At 48.2% G+C, this 9,474-nt stretch overlaps 1 protein-coding gene across 6 annotated transcripts in view; it reads right to left on the bottom strand.

The window, feature by feature from the left end:
* Positions 1-913: 913 nt before the first annotated feature.
* The window catches only part of RNPS1 (RNA binding protein with serine rich domain 1), a 15,787-nt gene continuing 7,226 nt past the window's right edge, over positions 914-9,474 (bottom strand). For 4 of the 6 annotated variants that reach the window (XM_025369561.1, XM_025369565.1, XM_025369564.1 and 1 more), the window contains 2 exons: positions 2,939-3,080; positions 914-1,869 (listed from right to left, as the gene is read on the bottom strand). In XM_025369561.1, the coding sequence (XP_025225346.1) occupies positions 1,770-1,869; positions 2,939-3,080 (242 nt within the window). In that variant the 3' untranslated portion in view covers positions 914-1,769. Of the gene's footprint in view, positions 1,870-2,938; positions 3,081-9,474 lie in introns of those variants that run through there. The other 2 variants (XM_025369566.1, XM_025369567.1) reach the window with 2 other exon arrangements.

Genomic DNA, 9,474 nt, shown 5'->3' with positions numbered 1-9,474 from the left:
CGGTGGCTCAAGCCTGTAATCCCAGCACTTTGGGAGGCCGAGACGGGCGGATCACAAGGTCAGGAGATCGAGACCATCCTGGCTAACATGGTGAAACCCCGTCTCTACTAAAAAAATACAAAAAAAAAAAAAAACTAGCCGGGCGAGGTGGCGGGCGCCTGTAGTCCCAGCTACTCGGGAGGCTGAGGCAGGAGAATGGCGTAAACCCGGGAGGTGGAGCTTGCAGTGAGCTGAGATCCGGCCACTGCACTCCAGCCTGGGCAACAGAGCGAGACTCCGTCTCAAAAAAAAAAAAAAAAAAAAAAAATTTTAAAAAATTAGCCGCTGCTGCCAGGTGCGGTGGCTCATGCCTGAAATCCCAGCACTTTGGGGGGGCCAAGGTGGGCAAATCATGAGATCAGGGGTTCAAGACCAGCCGGGCCAACGTGGTGAAACCCCATCTCTACTAGAAATACAAAAAATTAGCTGGGCGTGGTGGCTGGTGCCTGTAATTCCAGCTACTCGGGAGGCTGAGGCAGGAAAATCGCTTGAACCCAGGAGGCAGAGGTTGTAGTGAGCCAAGAACACACTACTGCACTCCAACCCAGGCAACAGACTCTGTCTCAAAAAAAAAAAAAAAAAAAAAAAAATTACCCCTGCTACTCTGGAGGCTGAAACAGGAGTTGGAGGCTGTAGTGAGCTATGATCGCACCATGGTACGCACTCCAGCCTGGGTGAAAGAGCGAGTCTGTCTCAAAACACACACACATTCCGAGGGGGTGATAAAACCATCTCCACCATAGCAGCAACCTAATACCCACAGCACACAAACCCTAGATTCTCCTGACAAAGCACTGGAGGTGCCACTGTGGATGTTGAGGAACAGAAAGTTACTAGGGGCGAGGGTACAGTGAGAAGGCAGTGAACCCAGTACTAGATCTGCATTCCAATCTTGGGTTTATTCAACACAATTCTTCCACTCTACGCAACAAAGTACAAACACAATGTCATCTAAAATGCTACAAAGGTATAAAACTCAAAGAGAAATTTTATAGTACTGACTGTACAATAAAAGCAAAAAAGCAAAAAAAAAAAAAAAAAAAAAGCAATGTACATGTTGCCAAGATAACCTGAAAGACCACCACGAAGGGCAGGCACAACCATGCCTGCATGATGATCCCGCAGACCTGGCTCTCACTCGCCAATTTCAGAGTAGGGTGGTGGGGTGGGGTGTGTGCATGGGTGCACGGACAGACAGAACCATGCACAGCAACTACCACAGGTGAGAGGATCTTTGGGGGTGTGTGACCCTTGAAGTTGGAAGAGGCCTCAAGAGGCCGAGGCTAACAGGGTTGGCAGCTGCACTAAAGCTCGGGACGGCTCCCTTTCCAAAAGGACACCGCCCAGCAACAGCAAGGGCACAGTCTGGCCACCATCTCAGGTCACCAGGGAAGGGAAAAGTGTGCTCCCAGGCAGGCAGGGTCACACCACCCCCCAGAGCCTCACTTGTCCCTGGTGGCCCTGCCACTGAACTGACTCTTAGAAACTGGAAACGGGCGAGCTTCCTAGCCAGAAAACCGGAGGGAATCTTGACAGGCACACAACACCCAAACCAACAGCACTTCTGCAGCCAGAGCCCGGCCGGCAGAGGGGTGCTGACTGCTGCCTGCAAATTCTGCCCGAGTGAAGGGTTGGGTTTGCTTTCCTACTGATCTTCCTTTGGCTAGAAAAGTGACAAAACTGAGCTGGGTGGGGTATAAGTTACAGGGGCGAGAGCTTCAGTGGCCTGTTTATCGGGAGGAGTTGGAGCTGGAGCGGCTCCTGTGGCGGCGGCGTCCCGGGGAGCGTGATCTCCGGCGCACAGGGGACCTGCGCCTCGGGGAGCGGGACCTGCAGGAAGAGGAGAAACCACATCAGAATAGCTCAGGCTGTAGGGGCAAGCTAGCTTCTTTCTGGGTAATTCCCCAGTTTTACTTTTCTGAGACAGAATCTCACTTTGTCGCCAGGTCAGAGTGCAGTGGCACGATCTCGGCTCACCACAACCTCTGCCTCCCGGCTTGAAGCGATTCGCCTGCCTCAGCCTACCAAACAAATGGGACTACAGGCGTGTGCCACCATGCCCAGCTAATATTTATATTCTTTTTATTGATATGGAGTCTCACTCTGTTGCCCAGGCTCAGTGCAGTGGTGCAATCTCAGCTCACTGCAAGCTCCACCTTCTGGGTTCACGCCATTCTCCTGCCTCAACCTCCCAAGTAGCTGGGACTACAGGCGCCCGCCACCACGCACAGCTAATTTTTTCTATTTTTAGTAGAGATGGGGTTTCAATGTGTTAGCCAGGATGGTCTCAATCTCCTGACCTCGTGATCCGCCCACCTCAGCGTCCCAAAGTGCTGGGATTACAGGCGTGAGCCACTACACCCAGCCGAAGTTTTAGTTTTTAATACCAGAAATTGGGACAGGCCCCACCTGATGGGCCTGCCCTGAGCTCTTGGGAACGGGTGCTTGTGAGACCCAAGGCAGAAGCCCAGGCTTTCCTCCTCTTCCCCAAAGGCTGAAAGCACAGCTCACCACTGGCAAGGGAGGCCGAACTGTGGCGTCTGCCGAGGGATTACCACCCCCGCGCCACAACTCTTCTGACCCCCAACTTCTCCCTCTCCCAGCCCTTCTTGTTAGCTCAGAAAAAAAGTGGGCCTGCACCTGGGCTCACAGGTCTAGTGGTCTCCTAGGAAGGCCATACCACACCACTGCCCAGACTCATGAAGCTGTGTTGGTGCAACTCTAGGGCGTCTCCTGCTCTCTCCATGAGCTCTGAAGGGCTCCTCCTCTCTGCCCCCCCTCCCCCTCCTGCCACCGCAGCAGAAGGCAGGCAGGCAGGGCTGGATAGAGGGTCCCAAAGCCACTGCAGTCACATGAGGTTTGTGGCCTGGTTAGTCCACTAAAACTACAGATTGTTTACCTTCTCCTCATCCGTGGCGGAGACCTGCGCCACATGGGTGGTGGTGGCAACATTCTCCTGGGAGGGCTAAATCTCCTGGGTGGTGGCCTAGGCCAGGGGGCCAGCACGGCAGTGGCAGTGATCTCCTGGCCATCGATTTGTCCTGTTGAAAAAGAGAGCAAGTCATAAAACATCTAACAAGCATCTACCCTAGACAAGGCATGTCACAGTGAACGAGACAGGCCTGGGGGACAATGACAATGTAAGATAATCACAGAAATAGGGCCAGGCACGGTGGCTCACGCCTGTAATCCCAGCACTTTGGGAGGCTGACGCAGGCAGATCACGAGGTGAGGAGATTGAGACCATCCTGGCTAACATGTTGAAAACTCATCTCTACTAAAAATACAAAAAATCAGCTGGGCGTGGTGGCGGGCACCTACAGTCCCACCTACTTGGGAGGCTGAAACAGGAGAATGGCGTGAACCCGGGAACTAGAGGCTGCAGTGAGCGGAGATCATGCCACTGCACTCCAGCCTGGGCAACAAGAGTAAAACTCTGTCTCACAAAAAAAAAAAAAAAAAAAAAAGATAATCACAGAAATAACATTATGACTAATGTTTCATGAGAAAAAGAAGCATGGACACCAACAGGAGACACCAATGTCCATGTGTCGAGGCAGCCTCGCAGGTCAAGAGTCATCCAAGTCAAGAGCTAAACAATGTGCTGGAGGCCAGGTGCAGAGGCTTACGCCTGTAATTCCAGCGCTTTGGGAGGCTGAGGCAGGTGGATCACGATGTCAGGAGTTTGAGACCAGCCTGGCTAACATGGTGAAACCCCGTCTCTACTAAAAATACAAAAATTAGCTGGGCATGGTATGGTGGCATGTGCCTATGATCGCAGCTACTCAGGAGGCTGAGGCAAAAGAATCTCTTGAACCAGGGAGGTGGAGGTTGCAGTGCGCTGACATCAAGCCACGGCACTCCAGCCTGGGCAACAGACTGAGACTCCATCTCAAGGAAAAAAAAAGAAAAGAAGAGAAGAGAAAAGAATGTGCTGGAATCTGCTAGGTGGAAGAGAAGGGCTCTGCGGGGCCCTGTGCTGGGAAGGAACCAAAGCACTGGTGAGAGAAGGCAACAGAAGGCCCCAGGGTCAGGGTGGGGCTTCCTGGTAGGGCCATGCAGGTAGTATCAGCGTTTGCGCTTCCTTCTCCTCCAACCAAGGGAAGCCAGGTCTGGGGCTAAGAGAAGGGCAAGAACTTCCCTTAGGAGGGCTCTGCGGCACTGAGAGGAGCATGAATCAACATCAAATGATTTGGCAGGGAAATGGAAGTATTCAGGGAACAGCTGGGAGATAAAATAGCCAGAGCTTGGTGATGGATGGGATGGGGGTGGTAAGGGACCATCGGGATGAGCTTCCATTGACGGAGAGGTGGGGCTTCGGTGGGGAGCAGCACGAAGGAAGTTTCAGGAGATGCCAAGGACTTTGTGTTTGGAAACAAACAGTCTGAGAGGTGGCTCTGCATGGGGACGGCATTGAAACACACGCCATGTGCATGAAGCGAGGAGAGGCGGTGTGGGATGTGGGCTCCAGGGAGAGAGGAAAGGAAATGCAGGTGCAAACCCAGGAAGGGGAGCATGTGCCCCAACCTCAAGAATTGTCTGGTAGCTGGGGATATCAGAAGCCCAAGCACAACCCCTTTTGTGCCCTAAGGGGTAAAGGGCTCTTTTGTTTTCTCAACTGTACCTTCAAGGTACATGGGGACTAACTTGGGCACGTGGCTATGTATTCAGAACATACTTAAAAGGTTTAACTTCAGTAAATTCAGCCTAAGTTAGCCCAAATTAGAGATTTCACAGCACTGACTCTACAATAATGAAAAAAAAATCCATCTTCTGTGTAGCTGCCAGTAAAGGCCAACCCCTTCTCATCTCCCCTGGAGACAGAGTGGACTCACTCCATTCAAAGACAGTATGGAGGACACACAAAAAAAATCCTACCAGAATCTTACAAAAAGTTGGAATGTCTATAATCACACCCACCCAGAAGGTACCTGGGTCTCCTGGGTTTTTAGCTCAGCAAGTGCTCAGACTGTCAAATAGCAGATAATCAGCAGACTCCAAAGCAAAGGTGTGACTTACAAGGCCAGTAGCTGATGTGAGAGCAAAGAGCTCCTAACCCATTTCAGGACTTCAGTAACTTGAAAGAGAAGTTAGCCAAATATCAAGGAAACTTTCCTAATGCCTGAAGGGCAATTACTGAAAAAAACCAGTTAAGCTATTTATATAGTTTGTAACAGGGCCTCAGAGGATAAAGTTCTGGGGCATGCACACTCCACTCCCCACCAGGCCTGGCAGCCCAGACAGCACTGTGGACTGTGTTCTCAGCGCCAGCTGCCTCAGTCAGAGCAGCAGGGAGTGGCGCAGAGACGACTCCACGTTCCTCAAAATGCTCACTTGAGGACAAAATGCCACCCAAAACTATTCACAAGGGTCCATGCGCTTTTAAAACCATTCTGCTGGCCAGGCGCGGTGGCTCACACCTGTAATCCCAGCACTTTGGAAGGCTGAGACAGGCGGATCACGAGGTCAGAATATTGAGACCATCCTGGCTAACAGAGTGAAACCCGTCTCTACTAAAAATACAAAAATTTAGATGGGCGTAATGGCGGGTGCCCATAGTCCCAGCTGCTCAGGAGGTTGAGGCAGGAAAATGGCGTGAACCCAGGAGGCGGAGCTTGCAGTGAGCCGAGATCACGCCACTGCACCCCAACCCCAACCTGGGTGACAGAGTGAGACTCCGTCTCAAAAAAAAAAGAAAAAGAAGAAACGATTCTGCCCAGATACAAATAGCTATAAACGTCATGAGTGGTTATAATACAGGAGTTTAAGAAATAAACTGTATAAATTCAGTAAATCCAGTCACTCAGCAAAATAAAACTAAAAATGCTGAAACACTGGGAAACTTCTGGTTCTCAGAAATGATTAAAGAAAATATTCCCATATAAAAAGCCAAATGTATTCTATGTAAGAAACCTGAATTTGATACTTAAGCTTTTAACAGATTGGAAACTCCCTAAAATGTTAATCCATGTTAATCTACGCCTATTTCCTAATTTTCTTCCCCCAAGACTAATGTTCCTTTAAACTGGAGCTACAAAAAAAAGGTCTTCCTAAAACATCTTTTCAGTAATCACACACCAAGAGAACTGGAATCCATGCCAGGCGCGTTGGTTCGTGCCTGTAATCCCAGCACTTTGGGAGGTCGAAGTGGGAGGATCACCTGAGGTCAGCAGTTTCAGACAGGCCTGGCCAACGTGGTGAAACCCCATCTCTACTAGAAACACAAAAATTAGCCAGGTTTGGCGGCAGGAGCCTGTAATCCCAGCTACTTGGGAGGCTGAGGCAGGAGGATCACTGGAACCCAGGAGGTGGAGGTTGCAGTAAGCCGAGATTGCACCATTGCACTCCAGGCTGGGTGACAAGAGTGAAACTCTGTCAAAAAAAAAAAAAAAGGTTAAAGGATTGTTTTCAGTTGGATAAAATAAAAATAAAGGTTTAAGAAATTTGGGGGCCAGGTGTAGTGGCTCACGCCTGTAATCCCAGCACTTTGGGGGGCCAAGGTGGGTGATCAGTTGAGGTCAGGAGTTCGAGACCAGCCTGGCCAACATGGTGAAACCCAGTCTCTACTAAAAATACAAAAAAACTAGCTGGGTGTGGTGGTGCCTGCCTGTTGTCCCAGCTACTTGGGGAGGCTGAGGCAGGAGAATTGCTTGAACCCAGGAGGTGGAAGTTGCAGTGAGCCAAAATCATGCCACTGCACTCCAGCCTGGGCGACAGAGTAAGACTCTGTCTCAAAAAAACTTGTAGGAGGCTGATTGTAAAGAAAATTCTGTATGTAAACATGTGGGCTAAAGTTAAAGGTGCATCATCCAGTTTTTCTGTAAATTAAGCACTAAAATTGCGTTTAGGCCAGGCGCAGCGCTCACGCCAGTTAATTCCAACTCTTTGGTAGGCCAAGGTGGATGGATCACCTGAGGTCAGGAGTTCAAGACCAGCCTGACCAACATGGTGAAACCATGTCTCTACTAAAAATACAAAAATTAGCTAGCTGTAGTGGAGGGCGCCTGTAATCCCATTTACTCGGGAGGCTAAGGCAGGAGAATCGCTTTAACTCGGGAGGCGGAAGTTACAGTGAGCCAAGATTGCACCATTGTACTCTAGCCTGGGCAACAAGAGCAGAAAAACCAGTCTCAAAAAAAAAAAAAAAAGAAAAGAAAAGAAAAGAATTCGGTTTAACATTAACAGCACACTAATGTGTAAAGGTGAAATTTGGCTTATTTGGTACCAAAAATCACACAGGAAGCATCGCCAAATATAAAATGGGGTTTGGCTTTGTTTGGACTATATTTTTATAAATGTTATAGATATGTGTTCCAAAATCACGTAAAACTCCTACAATTGCAATGTATCCTAGTGTACATTATCCGTAATAATTATAATCATGTTAAATTATTGTGTGCCACAGAGTTAACGAACTTCCTTGTCAACTGTGTCTTTAACTATGGCTACCCTAAAATCTTTGTCATCCATAAACAATTGCTGTCTTGTTTTAATCCTCTTTAGAAGGTGGTTTTATAATCAGCTATAGAGTTCTAACACGTGCTCTTAAATATACATTTCTAATAACTTTGGAGATTGTGACATCAGAATAAAGGAAAACCGTTCAGGACTCTTAAAGAGCTATAATGAGGCCAGGCGTGGTGGCTCATGCCTGTAATCCCAGCACTTTGGGAAGCTGAGGCAGGCGGATCACGAGGTCAGGAGATCAAGACCATCCTGGCTAACATGGTGAAACCCCGTCTCTACTAAAAATACAAGAAATTAGCTGGGCATGCTGGCAGGAGCCTGTAGTCCCAGCTACTCCAGAGGCCGAGGGAGGAGAACGGCGTGAACCCGGCAGGCAGAGCTTGCAGTGAGCAGAGATCACGCCACTGCACTCCAGCCTGGGGGACAGAGCGAGACTCTGTCTCGGAAAAAAGAGGTAAAGCGTTCATTAATATCAAGCAGGGCAGAAATTAACTGGATAAACTGAACTAATAGGACACTGAAGTAATCTTTTTAACTTTTTGCTTAAAACATTCCCAATCCTTTATTTTGCTTTTCAAAGTCAAAAAAAAGTTGTAAGTTATTAACAGCTTTTAACAATTAAGTATACTCCTGTGAACAAAACTTGGAACTTATTTGTTTCTCTCCACCTAATTTCTTCAAAATTTGGAAACTATGTGTGTGTGTGTATTCTTTTTTTTGAGACCTAGTCTCACTTTCTTGCTCAGGCTGGAGTGCAGTGGCGTAATCTTGGCTCGCAGCAATCCCTGCCTCCCAGGTTCAAGCAATACTTCTGCCTCAGCCTCCCGAGTAGCTGCGACCACAGGTGTGCATCACCATGCCCAGCTAATTTTTGTATTTTTATTACAGATGGGGTTTCACCATGTTGACCAGGCTGGTCTCGGTCTCCTGACCTCAGGTGATCCATCTCGCCCAGTCTATTTGTATGTATTCTTAATTTATGGTATTTGCATAAGTGCAATAGAAATGTTTTCTTTTGTAACAGAAGACAAATAAAAAACTGGCCTCCTATTTTGTGTACACAGTCCCTGTACAGGGTTTCTAATCTCTGGGAAGTAAAACATGTCACTTTCTAACAGGACAAAAACCCCAAGTTATCTTGGAACCTCAAGAGGAGAGGATTTCACCCAACTCATAGGTATTTAATGGTACATATCCATGGCTGGGCTTGGGTTTAAAAAGGTATTATCTCAGATTTCTTCTATGGAAATGAAGTTCCATCCAAGCCCATTTAAAAGGCCTATAGAAAAAATTATGATTCTTGCTCCACTGCATACAAATAATCAAGCCAAGTATAATAAAGCAAACCGATCCTACCATAATTTGTCTTTTAATAAAAATGGGAAGCTAAAAAAAAATTGTTTCAAAAACTATAGTATACCCAAATAATGTTTTCAATATTTTCCTTTTTCCTAATTGGAAATCACTGAAACCTAAGCTGTGCTTTCCTCAAGCCCTGTAAACTGAAGACTAAACTTCAGAAGAAAACAGCAGGCTGGGCGCGGTCGCTCAAGCCTGTAATCCCAGCACTTTGGGAGGCCGAGACAGGCGGATCACGAGGTCAGGAGATCGAGACCATCCTGGCTAATACGGTGAAACACCGTCTCTACTAAAAAATACAGCCGGGCGCAGTGGCTCAAGCTTGTAATCCCAGCACTTTGGGAGGCCGAGGCGGGCGGATCACGAGGTCAGGAGATCGAGACCATCCTGGCTAACACGGTGAAACCCCGTCTCTACTAAAAAAATAGAAAAAAACCAGCCGGGAGAGGTGGCGGGCGCCTGTAGTCCCAGCTACTCGGGAGGCTAAGGCAGGAGAATGGCGTAAACCCAGGAGGCGGAGTTTGCAGTGAGCTGAGATCCGGCCACTGCACTCCAACCTGGGCGACAAAGTGAGACTCTGTCTCAAAAAAAAAAAAAAAAAAAAAAAAC

This window comes from Theropithecus gelada, chromosome 20, assembly GCF_003255815.1.
Source record: "Theropithecus gelada isolate Dixy chromosome 20, Tgel_1.0, whole genome shotgun sequence".
NCBI classification, from domain to species: domain Eukaryota; kingdom Metazoa; phylum Chordata; class Mammalia; order Primates; family Cercopithecidae; genus Theropithecus; species Theropithecus gelada.
The sequence above is the reverse complement of the archived record's forward strand: the minus strand, read 5'-3'. Positions and strand labels throughout refer to the sequence as shown.